This window comes from Cyrtonyx montezumae, unplaced genomic scaffold, assembly GCF_038088225.1.
Source record: "Cyrtonyx montezumae isolate F1298 unplaced genomic scaffold, pur_monq_1.0 scaffold_2, whole genome shotgun sequence".
NCBI lineage: Eukaryota > Metazoa > Chordata > Aves > Galliformes > Odontophoridae > Cyrtonyx > Cyrtonyx montezumae.
In genome coordinates this window covers 58,423,643-58,442,071 of record NW_027071936.1, presented here as the reverse complement: position 1 = coordinate 58,442,071, position 18,429 = coordinate 58,423,643, and the positions used below count along the sequence as shown (strand labels likewise).

Genomic DNA, 18,429 nt, shown 5'->3' with positions numbered 1-18,429 from the left:
TGTCTTAACCTGAGTATGGCTCATGCAGACCATCTACTAAAGCTATGTATCTTTTTTTTTTTCTTCCATTGATATCAGACTGTGTTGTCTTTTTGCTCTGAGAGGGCTAATGTCCCTTGAAGTTTATGGAATCTTTTAATTAGCTTCAGTGATGGCTAGATTATATCCTGACAAATTTCCTCCAGTGCAGACATTCCCTGAGTCATTGCATACCACTTAAAATTTTTGTCCCAGTTAATGTCTAGATTGTGTCATTAAATAGGACATAGAAGTGCTTATTTATACTTATCTAAATTCTAAGGAAACTTAGGAAATTCATTCAGTGATGCACCTAGCTGGAAGGTTTACTTTAGGTTACAAAGCTGTGTTGTACATGCTTATACTAGGAACAGAAATTGTATTACATTTTTGTACACAATCATATATGCTATTATACAATTGTAAAAGTAAATATTCCAAATGAAAAATATGCTCTAAATGTAGAGTGTGGTTGTAACAGAATCCAGAATACCAGATTATTGAAGAAATGGCTTTAAGACTCTTAGCTGTAATTTGTGTCTTACCTAAAGTATTTAAATTCCACTCAAATTGAAAGTAGGTAAAACAAATAAAATAAAAAATATGGTCTGAAGTTTGTAGAATGAAGTGTTTAGAAAGGTGGGTTTTTTACTTTTTTTTTAATAATTTAAATTTGCCTATATTTAGACAGAAAGGAATTTTTTAAGTTGGAAAGTTTTACTGCTGATATTTCTGAATTTTAAAGCAGGATCTCACATTGCACTTCTACATGGAGAGACAGAAGAAAAAACTATCATAATTCACATTCAGCTATTCCCAATTCTGAACTTCTCTGAATTTACTAGAATAATCTCCACAACTTTGAATACCTTTAAAAAGAAAGTGTCACAGCTTCCTTGGTGTTCTTCATAGGCTACAGTGCTTTCCAAAATTTTCCTGGAACAGATCAGCCAGATTCCTGGTCTTTTTGTGAAATGTCCCTGCATCAGAGATTTCCATTGGCTTCTCAGCAAGAGAGTATTTATTTACATTAAGGGGCTGTTTTGTTTTTAGTGTCTGAAGTAGCTGCAAGAAAAATGAGATCGCTGTGTCATCATTAATAATCAAATATTTGGTTAAATCAAATTTCATCACTAGTTTTAGAAAAATTATGGTGGTTATAGTGGTTTCATTCTACCTCCTTAGTTAAGAAAAATCTTCCTCTTTTCCATGTTGCTTGTGTTTGCACAATTCATATGCTGTTAAAGGAAAAAATAGAAATGAAAGTTGATATGCTACATTTCTCCTGTATGATTAACCTAATGGAAAACTTCCCTAGAAAATCTATTGAACTTATCTCATAGAAAAACAAACAACAACAACAAAAAAACATAAATCCTTGATACTTAGGTCTTTTTACCACATGGAAAGTGTTATTACAGTTTGACATACTGAGATTCCCAGAGAATGGTAAGATTCAGACATCATTTTGCTGCCAAAAGAACAAAGAATTTATCATTCTGCAAATCCTGAGGTAGGAACTGGATTTCCCATTTTTCCCCTCTCTGTGGCTTATTTGTTGTTCTATCTACAAGTCTAGTACATGCTGAATACAGTTTTGGTGCATGTTATCATTATCGTAGGGATAATCTGTGAAAATATGACACTTGCTCATTTTACTTTCAGAATAAGGATACTAGGAGGAGAATGGGTAGTAAAACAGCTGGCAGAGAGTAAGCTCTTTCCCTCTGTTGGTTGCAAGAATCTCATGAAAGAATCTGAACTTTTCTTAAGTGACATCTGTAATCTTCCAACTAATCCACCACAGTGCAAATCCATCATCTGCTGGCTTTCAACCCATAATTAAGGGCTACTTAGAAATAGTCAGGAAAGGAGATGAAGTGGGATACAACTGAATGGAAAAAAATTAAAGACCTGACTAATGTTTGTCAGCATCTGGAGAATGTATGTTGAAAATGAACGTTTGGTTATTCACTGCTGTTTACAAGAAGGGAACTAAACCAATTTAGAATGAAAGTTGTTTAGGCTGTGAAAGGCTTGTTGTTTAGGCTTTGATCTCATAGAATGTCTTCTACAATGCACTGTAGAAAGACTACGTGTCTCTTTGTGCAGCTAAAGATCAGCAGAATATGACCAACAGAACTGGGACCATGCCATGCTACTGAGTGACAAAAGGAGAAGGCACCAGTATGTTAAAAAGAAAGCAACAGAAAAATTCAGCATTATGTACTAAATATAAGACACCTAAATTTGCTCAAGTAGGAAAGTATTGCTATGATGACAACTCTTCTACCTACATATATCTGTCCTTTTCTGATTGCATCATTCTTATTCTCACTTCTTTCTTTCCTCCTTTTCTTAGGCAAAGCTTGGAGATGAAATTCTTGACTACAGAGATTTGGCTGCTCTTCCTAAAAATAAAGCCATCTATAACATTGACCGTCCAGATATGATCTCCTATTCTCCATATATCAGTTACTCTTCAGATGACAGGCATAGTTACGGGGAGGTACTGAAACATGGGTATTTTTTTAAATATGAATTTGAGACTTCATGTGCACCATTAAACATTGTTGAACACTCAAATGTGCAGAATTAAAATTATATATATTTTATAACTTCAATTAATAGACTCATGTAATCCATCCATCCACATGGCATTTTAACCACCCTGAAAATTTTCATTTCGCTTTTTAGTTCATGGAAATTAAAGAATTACATTCTGTGATTATTTTTTAAATAGATGACGTGTAACTAAAATATGCTTCTTTGAAAGGAGTATTTCTACATGCATGTGGTAGGAAACAAGATCCATTGCTAATAAAAATGCAGGATTCAGCAGCAAAGTCAAATGAAATTTTTATTTTTTTAATTTCTTTTGAAGTATGCTATGTTATTTTGGTAACAAAACAATGTTCAACTGTCCGTTACTAAAGTTTGTCCTCATGTCATGCATGTATTTCAATCTATCCGTATGCAGAGCTAATGTTAAGCAATTTGTACTAATGAAATCTAATTTAAGATAATCTTATTAATCGTAGTTCTAGTTGTTATTTTGTATGTGTGAAACATCTGTGTGTAACTCCTGTCATAGAAGTTAGCTTTTCTTCCCTCATCATATCTACCTTTTTATTTCAATTTCTAATTTATTCTATAATTTGAGATAGTTTTACAAATTTAACCTTTCAGATATGCTGCATATATTTGTAAGATATATACTACCTAGTATGGAAGTCTTTTTTCTCTGTGTATGTAAATGAATTGCTAGAAATGAATACCAGAAATAATAGCCATGCTACATGTTTATAGTTGCCCCAGTCCTGCTTGTCATCAGTGCCTTTTATGTTTAACACTGAAGTCTCCAGTGCTACTTGCAGGTAAAGTGCAGTATGTCATATCTTGCAGACTCACTTCCAAATCTTTCTTGTACAGAGCTGAACCAGTAGCTCCAATATAATGAGTCCTGAAAGAATTAATGTTGTAATCTAGTGACAGGTTTAAATGATATTAAATAGTTACTGAATTCAGTTAAGTGAAATCTGCTGCCTCTCTCTGAATCTATGTAGTGTAAACACTTCCTTCCTATGTCAAAAGATGTCGGTGCTGCCCCTCAACTGCCCATTTACATTTGACCTTGGCAGAGTTGCCATCTAGACTTGACAGAGGTGCTTGTGCACAGCAACCTTCTGCCCAGCTCCTCTCAAAGTTCAGTCATTACATATGCTGCAAGACAATAGTTATAAAACCATCCCACCCACCAAAAATCTGTGCTCCTGTTGGAGGGAGTTTCCCTCATCTGCCTCCAGCATCTCTTTGGCCACTTGCCTTTCCTTTTCCAGAGTAAGTGCCCATGTGGCTGAGCTGGCACTGAGGTTTAATCTGGAGCCCTGGTGTGATCTGACCCTATGCCATCAGTTAATGGCTCTTATTGGAGTCCAGTGGCTTGGAAACGTGGGAACCTCAGCATCACAATTTTAGGATTGGAATAGAAGGTAGTTTCAGTTGCAGTTCTTATAAAAAAAAAAAAAAAAAGGCCACCACTTCTTAAAATAAATAAATAATAAGTACATCAAAGAAGGCATTGCTGATGTCACCTGCTTGTAGTGTTAGCCTGCTACAGGAAAAGTTTATTGGGACAGTTGGACTCATTTCCTCTTCAGAATACAAATTTCTTAACAGACTATAAAATTTGAATTTCTCCCTTGGGGCTGGAGGGAGATACCTTAGTTCACTTGTAAATAATCACCCAGAACCTGCTCACAAAGCATCTGCTTTCTGGCATCTGAAGATCCAAGTGAGGCCCAGGACTGGATGTTCGCTTCATCAGTGTTTGCTGACACATAGATAGACTCATGCCTACCTTAAAGCTTGCTTATTATTTACTAGTTATGATTAAGATACAAAACTTAACCTGAACTGACCATTCATGGTCAAAGTATGAGCATGCTTTAGAGCATGAACTCTGTTTCATGTCGTATCTGCTCTTCCTTCAGTGTTTGCACCATTAGGTCACAGCGTGCTTGAATATATGTGTTCTAATTGAGGTATTTATGTCATGAAGACTTCAGTAATATCTAAACAAAATAAAAATAAAAAATAGTATCTGGTCATCTCCTGTTAGATGCATCATCCAGTGAAAGGTATTTTGGGCTGCCCTGCTTTCCATCCAATGCCAATGTGCATACATTTATGATGCTCCAAATAGTTACATTCTAGATACTGTCACAGGAGAAAAAAATAGATATCCTGTTTTTCAGCCTTCATCATCCTGGTTATTTATGTGGCTACAGTAGTTTCAGTAGATTTGTGCTGAAGTAATCAAGCTTAGTATATAATTTTGAAAGGAAAATTATCAAATTGCAGGATTTTTAATTAGAGATGAAATATACAGGTATTTGTATTTCTCCTGAAAGAATTAGCGCTGAACAACAACACTGTCATCTAGATTTTGGAAGTTCTTCAGTGTAGATTTAATGAGGGCTTGAGTCTTATTTAAATGTGAGATTTCTACCATCAGCACTCAGTGGTACAGGTACAGGTCACAGGATTTTGTAGTAATGATAAGAAGAATTTATATATTATTCTTTCTTACCTTGTTTAAAAAGAAACTAAGAAACTTACCCTAACTTACTTGACAGGTGTTTTTCCTATCTATATCATGTGTTATACATGCATATTGATATTTTAGGAGTAGTTCTTTTCACAAGTAACACCATGCATGAATTTGTATCACTAATTTGTTGTGTGTTGCTGTTTGCAGTCACCTCAGTTGCTCTCTCCAACACCTACTGAGGTAATCCCCAATGCCTTTGTTCACCTATTCTGACCCATTTTGTGATGCACAAACCTGGTCATCTTGATAACCAGCAGCGTCTGAAATGCGTGTCATCTGCAGTGCATGGGGTTATAGAATTTGTTTTTACCAGTGTTACTTGTGTTGAATATGTGCTCTGCTTCTGCGTTGTCATCTCTAACCATCTATCTCCACTGTCACCCATGTTTCAGCTTTCCAAAATAAAGGTTGCATTGTGGTCACTTCTTCAAGCTCTACTGAATAAATTACATTAAGAAACATGATTTATTTTTACATTTAAAGCTGCCAGCATGAGTTGACTCAAACTAATGCTTGGTATGCTTACTCTTTTTTTTTTTTATTACTATTTATTTTTTGTTATTATTCCAAAACTATTTTAAGTATTTATACTATTTGTACACACATACTGTTAAGTTATATGCACGTACCTGAACTTCAAGACGTATTTTGGTGTATGTTAATTGTTTCAGGAAGCATCACCTTTTTAGAAGCAGTGGAAGCATTTCATGTAACTTCCTGTGTGTCAGCTCAATTAAACATCACAGAATTGGTGCATTTCTCCATAATTCTGATTTTAAGATAACTGTATCACAAAATTTTGGTAGTAGTGAAGAATTGGAAATTTCTATTAAAGATTATAAATCACTAGCTGCCACTATGAACGTTGGTTAAACAGAGAATTTACCTAGTCAAATGTAATTTATTTGATAATTTACAAATAAATCTATGCTTTATTTAATATTGGATTCAATGAGCTTGAGTTTTCTATTCTTTAAAGAGACTGAAATTATACAGAAGGTAAGGTCTAAAATAATATGAAATATTTGTGTTTTTCAATATTACAATGAAACATTTAAATTAGTTGTTAGCTCACTGTAAGGCATTTAGATTCCAGAAGTAGCACTGGTATGGAGACTGGTGCTGCCATTATTTATTTTGTATTACTTGTCCCAGGTTATCCAGCTTTGCTGTGTTTTGTCTTTCTCTAAGGAGTCTGTGAAAGGGTGCTCAGGCACTATAATCTACAAACATATCACCAGTTTCTTGAAGGGGTTTATTGGCAAAAATTCTGTATCATACAACTGGATGCTTCATAGACCATTATATAACACTCGTATGATAATGTGTTAAATATGTAATTCTAAGAGTCATGACTGTACTGCCAGTTCTTTATTGAGAGATTAGAATGGATATTAAATGAAATTGCTATCTAGAGAGAGAAACATCTCAAACTGAACATGGAGGAGTTGGTGGCACAGTGCCTACAGAATACTGCATGCTCGGGAAGAAACCAGTTGCTCTCACTTTTTTTGAATAATTTGTCTTCTGATATGTATATTTAAGCAGTAATGCTAGTTACCAGTCTGCCAAACTGATTTTCCATGTTTGAAAATGCAGTCAGTTAGTCTGGAGTGACACTGAGGGGAAAAAGTACAGTTCACCCAAAGGCGAGAAACTGATGAGTGAGTTGGGAGATCTATACATGTCTGGAGTCAAGGATAATCCCAGAGCAGCTAATGGGATGCTGCAGACAGGAAGAATCTAAAGATGAATGGATGGATATAATTAAGTTGCCCTTATAGGAATCTGGAAGATGGTGATGGGGTGAGCTAGGACCTACTGTGTGTTTAAATGATGAATGATCCAGTGGGAGTTAAAGATGCCTAAAAATTTCCCCAGCCACCTGCTATGGGATAGCATATTCTTCACTCACTCCTACTGGAACAGGAGGGGATAGTATTTTTCAGAAGACTTTCCATAAAGGAGCATCTGTAAGTTACATTGATTTGCTCTAATTTAAGTTTACTCCAGTCATTTCTCGCTTATCATAAGAAAGAAAATAGAATTTGCTTTTGTAACTAGTTTACAGAAAGTCATTTCCTTATCTAATTCATTCAGGACTGTTTTACTTTGTGCAAATTACAGTTATAATTTAACATTAAGAGTGGAAAATTTGGAATGGATGCATATATATTTTTAAGTATTTGAAGTCAAGGCTTTCATGTAAAATAAGTTATGTGACTTGCATTGAACAGTGCTGCAGAATTAATTCCAACACAATTTATATGAGTGGTTATTAGAGGTTACCTAGCTAATAATTACTATGTTTTGCTAATAGGATCGTGCTCTGGGCAATTTATACAGCAGACAGAGTAGCTTTTGTGATGTAGTCAAGCAAGTGAATGCAGATTTTGTGATGTCTATAACACTTATACTGTACTGTGCAGACATCTACAAAGGGGCAAAGTAACCATAATACCATCATACTAACCTGATCTCATCTTTCACCTAACTAAGGATGTTGAATCATTACATAAGTTCAAAGTGAGTGGTAAATTTTACTGTTCTGAAACACTAATTCTACAGTGTTCTTTACAAATGGTACTGTCATTCAAAATTCATGTATGCGTTGACTTCCCTATGAGCGTGGCCATTCTGTGAAACCAGGTACTTCCAGAACTCCTTCAGTCCTACTGCAGTTGAGCTGCATACAGCTGAGAGCCACTTTGCTTCATTGGGATTGCATGGAGCATTACAACAGCACCAAGTTCCATCTTCATTGCCCAGAAACATGTGAAATTCTAGATTATTTGAAAGTGTTTTCCCTAATGAAGTATTTCTTCTCTTCCTCTCAGGGTGACCAAGATGACAGATCCTTCAAACAGTACAGGACATCAAGTCCTAGCTCTGCAGGCTCACTGGGTTATGGTCGCTACACTCCAACGTCCCATTCTCCCCAGCATTATAGTAGGCCAGGTAATTGAGAACCAGCGTTATTTGTTCTATGGATTTTTATTGTACTTGGTCTTATTTTTCAGGCAGGGAAGACTCCAAAAACAGAGTTTTAGGTGGAGTAGCAGTTCATTACAATGTTATGTTTACTGTGAGCAGGGAATCACATGAGGAGGAAGGTATGAGCATCTAGGAAAAGAAAATAAGCACTTGGAAATCTTGATTTTATGTCTCTGTAAACAGAAGGTATGACTTAATCTTGGTCCCAAACTTCCTGGAAGTACATATGTAATCCACAGCACTTTCATGGTGTAGTGTGGTAGCAGCAAACAGACACAAAGCCAGGAGAGTGTTCAGGTAATTTTGTGTCTGCCTTCTTGTACTACGGGGTTATGGTCCACCATGGGTCTCCTCACTACAGTGAAGAGCTGGAGAACTAAGTAGGGGCTCTAATGACTGGTTTTTCAAGTCCAATTTGCTTTAGTTGAGAAGCTTACAGAAATGTTTATTGTAGCTAGGATGTTTTTGTTTCACAAAGAGGAAGGAGGATCCCACCTCTGATCTTTGCATGAGTCCCATATAGAAATGTCCATTTCTATTTGGGTATTGTGCAGAATGTTCTCCTTAGAATAATCAACTAATTTGCTCAAAATTAATTTGAATTTTTTTTTTTTACCGTTCCATCATCTGGGCTGACAGCACAGAATAATCAGAAAATTTCTATTATTTGCTCTTATAATTTTCTTGGGGCTATATTATTATTATAAACAATTTAGGAAAAATTGGAATTATTAACTTTCCAGTGGAAATGAAAATTTTATGGGTAACAGAAACAGTTTATACAGGAATTGGTTGCATTATGTAAAGTCTTCAGTAAACAGAAATAAGAGTGAGCATCAAAGATTTATTAGAGACGGGAAAGATTAGGTCTGGCAGCTGTGTCATGCCTAAGCTTAGCTGCAAACTGTTATAGGAAGGAGCAAAGATGAAAGAAATTCCAATTTAAGACTAATGACATATAATTTCACTGAAAATCTAAAAGAAAGTCACAGTAACTGCTATTCTTAATAGTTGCCATAAGACCTCTACATGTTATTAGGACAGACAACAAAGCAAACAAAGTTGACTTCTGAGAATGTTTTTCAAAGTACTTAATCACATGTCTAACTTTCAGAACTGAGATAACTTCAGGATGTGTCTTCAAGTGCTTAAATTAGCCATGTGCTTGAGTGTACTGGTACATTGTGGACTAAATTCTACCAGTGTACACCAATGGCATTGAGAACTGGACCCACTTGTAAAAGAGTTCTCGTCAAAGGAAAGGCTCTCCCCATTTCATTTCATAAGATCCATTGTGAGCATATATCATTCCCTCCTGCGGCTTTAAAGTCTTCAGAATTTCCCTCAGAGCAGCAATGCTCTTTGTGGTACCTTTTCTGGAATATTTTCTGATGCATTACATTATATTAGTATTTTATGCAATAAATGTCAAAATTCTGAGTCCATTGGCCAACACATAGTATGGCCACTGTGATGTTTTGAGACATGAGAGAAAGATTGTACCTTGAACAAAAACTGTACGTTTTCTAAGCATCAGGAGGAAAATGTTCCTGAAAAAAAAAAAAGGATGGCATTGTAATTTGTGGCTTTCAGTAAGTGAACTAAATAGTTTATTTTCACTTACTCTCTGTTGCCCCCAGCTGGTACTCAGAGTCTTGGTACCAGTAGCTGCATCTCCCTGCCCCAACACCCAAGCCCTACATCTACATTCAGACATCATTACATCCCTTTCTTCAAAGGTAAGGTCCAGGAATGCAAAACCGTACTGTGATACTGTAGACTTATTCAGATGTGTTTCACTTTTTTGTCTGTGCAAGCATGGCTTACACTTGGATAAAATTTGTCTTAATTTTGTGCAAGTGCTTTTTGATGTACTGTGTAAGTTTCAAGAACTGAGTGGGTATTAATTGTCTTATTTTGGCTTTTTTTCAGTGAGTGTTAAGTGTATTTGGAAGTGGTGGAGGGAAGGAATTAGATTTTGTAATGAAAATGAGAGATGGAAATAATTTAAAATCCTGTTTACTCTGAAAAATATAGTGTTTACCTGATTTTAGTGATGCCAAATAAATATTCAGTTTATACATTGGATCCAGTGTTGGATCATCAGTTATCTAAACTTCTAATTCTCATCTAGGGATAATCTTTGTCATTTGCAGCACCACCAGAAATCTTGCCAGATAAAGCTTGTTCAATATGTATAGCTGCACTGATCAGCAAATAGTCTATGCCACATACTCTAAGGCAGAGTAACTGAGACTAATGTCCTAGCCTTCATTTATTTATTTATTTATTTATTTATTTATTTTGCAGGTATTAACTGTTAACCTCCATGTTGCAAACAGTAGACAGTTTTGAGGAACACCAAGAACTTTTCAGGCAAAGGCTATTTATATATATATAACATTATTATTATTATTTATTTTTAGTTAGCTACATAAGTAGAAGAAAGAAAAGTCATTAATTACCATCTGTTCAGGAATAATACAAATGGAGAAGAGACAAGAATGGAAAATATTTTCAAAGCCTGAAAATGCCTGACTCCTATGTACCATTTGATTTAATAAAGCAAAACTATTCCCTTTGCCCATTGTAACCATTATAGAAAAAGAAGCTGACCCTCTTCAGGAACCAGACTAAAAAACGGATCTGAAATACAAACTCAAATGAATTGCAGATGCTTATTGCCTTTGGGGAAAATGATTAGGTTCTAATATATCCAGAAACAGTTCTCTTCAAAGTCAGCTGAATTTCACCATTGCAAATAGGAACGAGGTCAGGCATAGGTTGCTCCAAATGGATCCCCAGGAGAAAATTCTGGAGGAAAATGCTGATGAGATTAAACCTGTTGTTGACATTTCAAAGTCTACCTGGAAAGCATCTTCCCACACCCCCCAGACACTCGCTCACACCCACATTTTTTGGAAGGCTGAGTCACACTCTGTTATTCCCTGAGGCACAGCCTGAACAGTTTTTTTGCTGTGACTTTTAAATTGGGGTAGTATTATCCAACCTGGTGTACTGAGTAAGAAAACCTCTTCTGTGTGCTGTGTTGCCTGATTTCACTGCATTGAATGTGGTTTTTCAGGAGCCCACTTGCAGTTGCTTAGCAGCATTATTGCTAAAATGAGTTTCTTTTCATTGCTACCTGCTGTTGCTCAGAGCAGCAGCAATTACTTACTGTTGCTATTTGGAGGAAGAAATCCTCAAATGGCAGCTGTTTCTATCCATACATTTATTAACAATGATCAACATTTTAATATTTTGCAAGCTTGCAACACTTTTTTTATCAAGGACCTAAAATATTTTGCAAGTAATAACTTGTAATGTTTCACAGCACTCTTACAAGGTAGGCAGGTATGTTTATAACCCTTATTTATAGGCAATTCCAAGCACTGCAAGACGTGTTCATTACCCACTGCTTTACACTGAATTAATGTCTCATCCCCAAAAATATAGGAAGATTTTCTTCAAGTTCAATTCCTCTTGTAGTTCTCTGAATTTTTTTCACTAAGCTAAAGCCTCCTTTACCTTATCTTGGTAATTCTTTGAAAGCTGGGTGTAATTTTTCTTTCTTTTCAAAGCAGTTCATCTAGGAAGATCAGAGTCATAGGAACCATTTCTTTCTGTTCAGACCAAGGTTAATGTTGCCTCTTCATTTTCTAAAAAATGAAATCACACTCAAAAAAAAAAAAAGAACAACTCTTATTAAATCCAAAAATATCACACTGGTTTCTAATACTAGAACAAATCTTTGTAAAACTAGCTCTCCACAATAATGATAAAATACTTATTTAAACTTCTGGTGGTGAGAAATTTTGCAACTCTAAGGAAAAAAAAAAAGCCAGAATCTTTCTTTTGATTTCACTGAGTTTGTATCATATTCTTCCTGAAAACAGCATAGTTCATAATTTTTCAGCATAAGTAATATAACTGTTTCTGGATTTTGTTCCATACACTGTAGTCTTACCCCCATGAAACAGCATAATAGGATGAACTGTTCTTTGTACTGCAAATAAAACACTTAGTGGTTCTGTTTTAAGGTCTTTAGTCTCCAAAATATCTTCAAGATACATAAATTAACAGCTTTCTATCAAGAGAATCATGATGTGTGATCTCCAGAATACCTGCCTGTAGTGTAATTCTTCCTCTTGAGGTGATAGAGTCAGAGAGCGTAAGTCTGTACTAAGAGAAAAAATGCTTACTTAAACTATAGTGGAAACCATCCTGCCTTTCTACTGTAGAAACACAGCTTCCATTTATTTGGTTTTGAAGTTCTGAGGAGAGTTAATCTTGCTTAATGTTCCATGTACAAACTGATAGTAAAGGATTCAGTTTCAGGAGTAATCTCTGACATCTTTATTAGGCCAGTGCTATCTGTTTAGTGTTCAAATCCAAGTCGGTGAACATAGAAAGCTCCTCCTGTAACTTCTTATCAAATTTCCTGTCCTTTCAGATAAAAAAGCCAAGAAGGAAGGAGGTATAAACAATATTACACTTTGCCTCTCAGTTCCTTGAGCAGTATGGAAAGGGAGTGCGGTTTGAGCTCTGGTCAGTGGACTATGTACAGACAAGGTTCAAAGAGCAGCATACCCTGTTGGTAGCCAAAAGACACAAGAAGGACTTTGTGGTTGATGCTCAAGTTCAAAGTAAACTTTTCCAGATTCTTTCCAAATTAAACAAAATTCAAGGAAGAGTTTGTGGTTCCGGTTTTCTGCCCTACACTGACCAGGAGATCAGATCATATCCTGTTGCTGTTTCTGGCAGAAGACAAAACTAACAGTCTGAAAAATTGCTCTCTTCAATACTTTCATTTTCTCAGACACCTTATTGAAGTTCTTCAGTGTATACCAGGAGACTCTTGGAAGAAATAAATTCTTGTCAGAGTCTTATTTTAGAGACTTACTATAGGGTAGGTTAAGTGACTATCTAGAGTTTCTATGTCTGAAAGTTTATTCATTTCCATTTTCTTTTTTATTAAATATTTATTTTTGTATGCAAAATGTGAAATACAACTACTCTCTGTGTTTCTCAAAATCAGTGTCAAAAATTTAAATATAATTTAAATGTGCATCAGCTTGTACAAGGGGACTGTTAGAAGAACACTTCCCCTCATTTTATCCATAATTCTTCCCTTTTGAGCAATTTAAAGGTGATAGTTCTACAAGCTACTCCACACAGGTGATGTTTACATAGAGAAGTTTGTAGATTTGTTGTCCTCTGTTTTGCAATTGCTTCCTGTTTCCTTGCAAGTGTATTCATCCTAATTAATGTTCCTTCCTGAGACCCTGAATGTACTACTGACATCCTATCCCTGAAGAACAGTGCTATGGGGGTGCAATACCAGCACCTTGAGATCATCGCTCAAGGAGGTGGTTATTCATGCAGATCACATTTGAATATGCTTTGAATATCATGCTAATTTTAAGTAAATGAGGAATACATTATGAAAATCACTTGTCAGCTTCCTTTTTCTTTTTAAATTAAAAAAAATCAAATCATAAAATCACTGTGGGATGAATGACATTATAAGATTTTTAAAGTTGTTGGAGTTGTCAGGAACTTTTCTTAAGTAAATACCACTATTCTTTGTATTTAAACTTGGAGTGCGATGGAGGCTGCTTCTGCTTAGTAGGGATGGCCAAGCACATGAGCAGCAAACAGCAAAGAAGGAATTAATAAATGTGCAGTGAAAATCTGTCAACACTGCTTTCCTTCCAAGAGTAAAGCAGGAATCAAGAAACCAAATAACCATCAGGTTCCTTTGTCGGAGGACAACTTGACTGCAGACTGGTGGTGGTTTACCATATTTTTATTAATTCCATAATTCTTCCCTAACTTTTTGGAAGGACCATAGGCCATCAAAATCTACAGTCATTATTTTGATTTCCCAGCTGCTCTGATTTTTTTTTCTAATCAGAAATCGCTGTTCCCATGTATGCAGTGCTAATGTCCATTTGGCTTTCAATTTTAATTTTTTCAACAGCTATATAAATACCTGACACAAAATTAATAACTGATTCATTAGTATCATCGTGATCTCACCTGGCCTGCCTCTCCTACTGAACTCAGTGGTGCTGTACTGTTGATTTCAGTGGAACATGTCCAGGCTGCTCTCGGTGACAGATCATTGAATGTACATCCACTGCCACATCAACAGAGACATGGCAAAGGTTCAGCAGACACTCACTCCATGGGCATAGCCTAGGTTGTTATGGTTATCTAGTGTTTTTATGGTTGTGAAACTTCCCCTTTCTGAAGGCAGAACTCAGTTATAAGTCTAGCTCTCTGAGCTGCTATACTTCCTTTCCCCCAAGAAAACTTGCTCTAATCTCACCATTAGTATCCATTAAATTTGTGTTCCATCTACACTAAAACAGTAACAGCAAATTAACAACCATTTCATGTTACAATAAATGTCATGTTTGGCTTCCAGTTGCTTAACTGCTGTAAATTAACTGGATTTTACAAGTCCCAAAAAAGTAGAGCTTTACTTTTTTGTTTGCCAAGCAGCACTATAATGCCATAGAGTGTACTTTGGGGAAATAAATTGAGAGGAAATGAATGGCACCTAGGGAACATTTGACAAAACAAGTGAAAAAATGTATACATATCAATACTGTACATATCTTCATTTTTTGTCAAGTGACTATGGCATTATAGGTCCATGACTTGATAATCCAACTGTGTTTGCATAGATAAAAACACTGTGGCATGTTAGCTGTGGGGAAAGTTTGCAATTAAGGACCAGATTTCAACATCTCTTTTTGTTACTGATATATGCAGGAACATTTTACATAACCATAACTTCTGTTTTTCACTCTAGTCCTGCTTTGAGATACTTTAAATACTACTGAATTATTTCACTCCTACCTTTAAGGGCAGGCTACAAGCCATAGCATTTAAGTTTTCAAAAGCTTGTAAGGCTACGCAAAACACTTTACAGGACTGTAGATGTGTTTATCTATTTATTTCATTTATGATAGTAGTTTTGAAAGAGGAGCTTTAGTTTCAAAGACAGGATGAGTTTAATCTGATATTATCTATCAGATATTAATTGTCATTTAGATATTTGGCAAGTGAGACAACACATTGTACTGAAAAATAATGGGTTTCTTAGTTATTTAAAACTGTTGGATTAACAAGTCATTCTGAACAGGCCTTTATGCTTGAAATACTCTACTTTGCTTTCCATTTTTTCTTGTATCTGCTTTCTTTGCTCTTCCCCTTGGAGGCAGTGAAAGTGGTCGGAGCACTCCAAGTTTATCCATGTACTCAGACAGCAAATCTTCACCTTCTGTCTATCAGCAGGCTCCTAGGCATTTCCATATTCCAGGTAGGCATTCGCTGCTTTGAGATTGATCTTTGATTGCTGGCATGTATTTGCTCTCTTCTAAAAGGATTTTTATGTTGTTTGGTTGGTTGGTTTGGGTCTTTTGTTTTCTTTATTCTGCGTTGATTTGTGAACTTAGATCTCCAAGAGAAAATTATTCATGAATGAAATCTGTTGACTGTTAAGCATGATCTCAGAAATAAAGGAGTTAGAGTGCTTCATTTTTACATATATTAAAAAATTGCATTAGATAGCACATGTTATTAAGCCAACAAAATACAATCATCTATATTGCCAAGGCAGCTGAGACTTTTTTATTCTTTTCTTTGTTCATCCACTAGATATTAGTATAGATGTTGAAAACTGGTGAAATATTTTGGGCACCCATGAAGCTTACAGTGACTGTCTTTGTACACATGCTCTTTTTAAGTTCACATTCAGTTACAAGTATTCCAAATTTATATCCACACTGCTTAGCTTTTTGACTGCAAAGCACATCCACCTGCCTGGTGAAGTTGTATTTTTTAATTATGTTTAGTTTCTGGGATTAACATTTCTATGAGCACACTGTAAATTGGAATTGTAACTGCTCAGGTCTGTAGCACTAAGTAAATCTGACATCTGTACAACATGATATGGGAACACTGGAATGGGGCTTTAGGGGCTTTCCAAAAAAATTCTGGAAGGCCATGTCAGCAATACAATTCAACATATGGTCAAGATACAGAATTTCATACAAGAATATTAGGCGTTTGTAGTCTAAACATCTATATTTGACTCTGTAGTTCCATTGTAATTAATGGAGAAACAGTTCCTTTCCAATTGTGACTGTTGCAGTAGTCTGTTCTTCCATTACATTAATTTTATTTTAAATAGTAACAATTATAACTAGCTTTGTTGTCTAAGAAGTATATATTGGTTGTGCAGCATATGAGGTATCTGAAAGCATTTTGAGGGATCTAATAGTGGTGTGTACAATTTCGGTAGCCATAGACTACCTAAATATTTTAAATATGTAAGTATTGTTGAGAGGAGACAAGAACAGCATGTATGAACTGTTTGCTTACACTTTTATTCTTTCCTTTCTCTTTCAACTTCCTCAGACACTGGCGTAAAAGATAACATCTATAGGAAACCTCCTATCTACAAACAGCATGGTACAGTCTACTTTTCTCTGTTGCAGTTTTCTCTACATATCTTTGTATATAAAAGCATATTGACTATGATTAAGTTTGTTGTAGTCTTTCCATTTCTTTATCTCAAATTCCTCAGTCTAAAATAGGAATAGAAAAAAAGGTAACTTAACAATTAAATAGAATTTCATATAATGTGATGTCCAAGGATTCTGTAAATTCTCTAGAACTAGAATTAAGATATTTTGATTTGTCTTTGTAATTTAGAGCAGATATTGACTTCAGAGCAGTTTTCTTATATATAGAAAGAAGTAAAATATATAAATATAGGAAGTTGCTCTCCTGTATTCACACCATGCCTTGGAATATCCAACTTTTGCAAATAATTCTGACTTCTATTTTGCTGGAGAAAAAAAATTTTATTGAAAACTGGTGTACACAATGGAGTCATAGAATACCCTGAGTTGGAAGGGAACCACAAGTACCATAGAGTCCAACTTCTAAATGAAATATCTACTTATCTTCAAACTGCATATTTCTATAGTATAGTATTAGAGGATCTAATATAATCACACCTCAACAGTTAGAAATGAATTTAGTAGCTGATAATGGTGGAAAGATATGATTGGAAAACTTTTGGTAGACCCAGCAACAAGGCACTTTGTTGATGAAAGCAAGATAAAAACTGTGCTATTCTTCATGGAAATGGCAGGTCTCTGTTGGAGCAACTTCTCCCATCCTTTTATCTCAAGCAGCACCTTCTGTGGAAAGAGGCTTCCCATAATTGATAGTTGATAGCTTTCCATGAGTGAAAGGTTAGGAAACTGCAGATATATCACTGTCCTCGTCAGAACAAGGAAAATACATTCAGAACATTTTCTTGTTGCAGTAACAGAGTGCTAACTTTAAAGTATTCAAATAGCATGGTCAAAAATAAGCTTTTTATTTTTTTATTACTTTTCATGGAAAATGACACTTCTGTTTTGATTGAAGTTCCAGTTTGAATCCAATAGAGTAGAAAGAATATGGACAAATGGTGTGGGGGAATCAGCCTGCAGTCCGCCTGCAGTGTTTCATGCTCAAGTAATTACACATTCAAGTCATCAATATTTAGATAACCTCTGTGGTTGTTCTGGGTATGGTTCTGAGCAAAGTCAGCCTTGCTGATGTTTCAGTACACTTCAGATAGATTTTTTTTTCTGTTCACAGTATCCTAATCTTGGTCATACTAATGTTACCTTCAAGGGAAAAAGAAATCACCTGTTTGTTTTAATGTTTGATGTCATGCTATCCACAAAAAAACTGCCCAAACTCTCTTCTCTTTATTTGTACAAATCATTTGTGATAAGTTCTCAACCTGAGGGGGAAAAAAAAAAAAAAAAAAAAAAAAAAGGAAGGAAAAAGCACCGGTACTGACAAAGAAGAGTTGAATATTACAGTAATATTTGGGGAAGCATGAAGGCAAAGTTACAAAATAAGTGTCAGAACTTGATGTAATGTAAATCAGCATTGTTTCAGCAATTGACAAGCTGTTGATATGGCCCTGATCTCCTATATTCTGGCTCTGTCATTGAATTTTATTAATATTTTTGGTTTGCAACATTTCTAAACAGCAGATTTTTTTCTTCCAAACCAGGTATTTTATCTAAGTTCTTAGTGAGATATGCCAGTTAACAACTCCCCACAGAAGTTGTATAAGTCTTTCTGCTAAAACATGAGCACATGAGCAACTGATGATTCAGCTCCTCAAACTAAAGGGACACTGAGCCAGTGCATGCTGAAAGGGAGCCAGGGAACATTCCTTTGTTGAAGAGACCAAGTTTGAACAAACAAGTACAAAA

At 35.5% G+C, this 18,429-nt stretch overlaps 1 protein-coding gene across 5 annotated transcripts in view; it reads left to right on the top strand.

Moving 5' to 3' along the window:
• Positions 1–18,429, top strand: part of ABLIM2 (actin binding LIM protein family member 2) — a 132,596-nt gene that overhangs the window by 87,156 nt on the left and 27,011 nt on the right. For 3 of the 5 annotated variants that reach the window (XM_065735833.1, XM_065735832.1, XM_065735837.1), the window contains 5 exons: positions 2,381–2,527; positions 7,969–8,089; positions 9,766–9,864; positions 15,357–15,458; positions 16,559–16,612. In XM_065735833.1, coding sequence (XP_065591905.1) covers positions 2,381–2,527; positions 7,969–8,089; positions 9,766–9,864; positions 15,357–15,458; positions 16,559–16,612 — 523 coding nt within the window. The remainder of the gene's footprint in view (positions 1–2,380; positions 2,528–7,968; positions 8,090–9,765; positions 9,865–15,356; positions 15,459–16,558; positions 16,613–18,429) is intronic. The other 2 variants (XM_065735834.1, XM_065735835.1) reach the window with 2 other exon arrangements.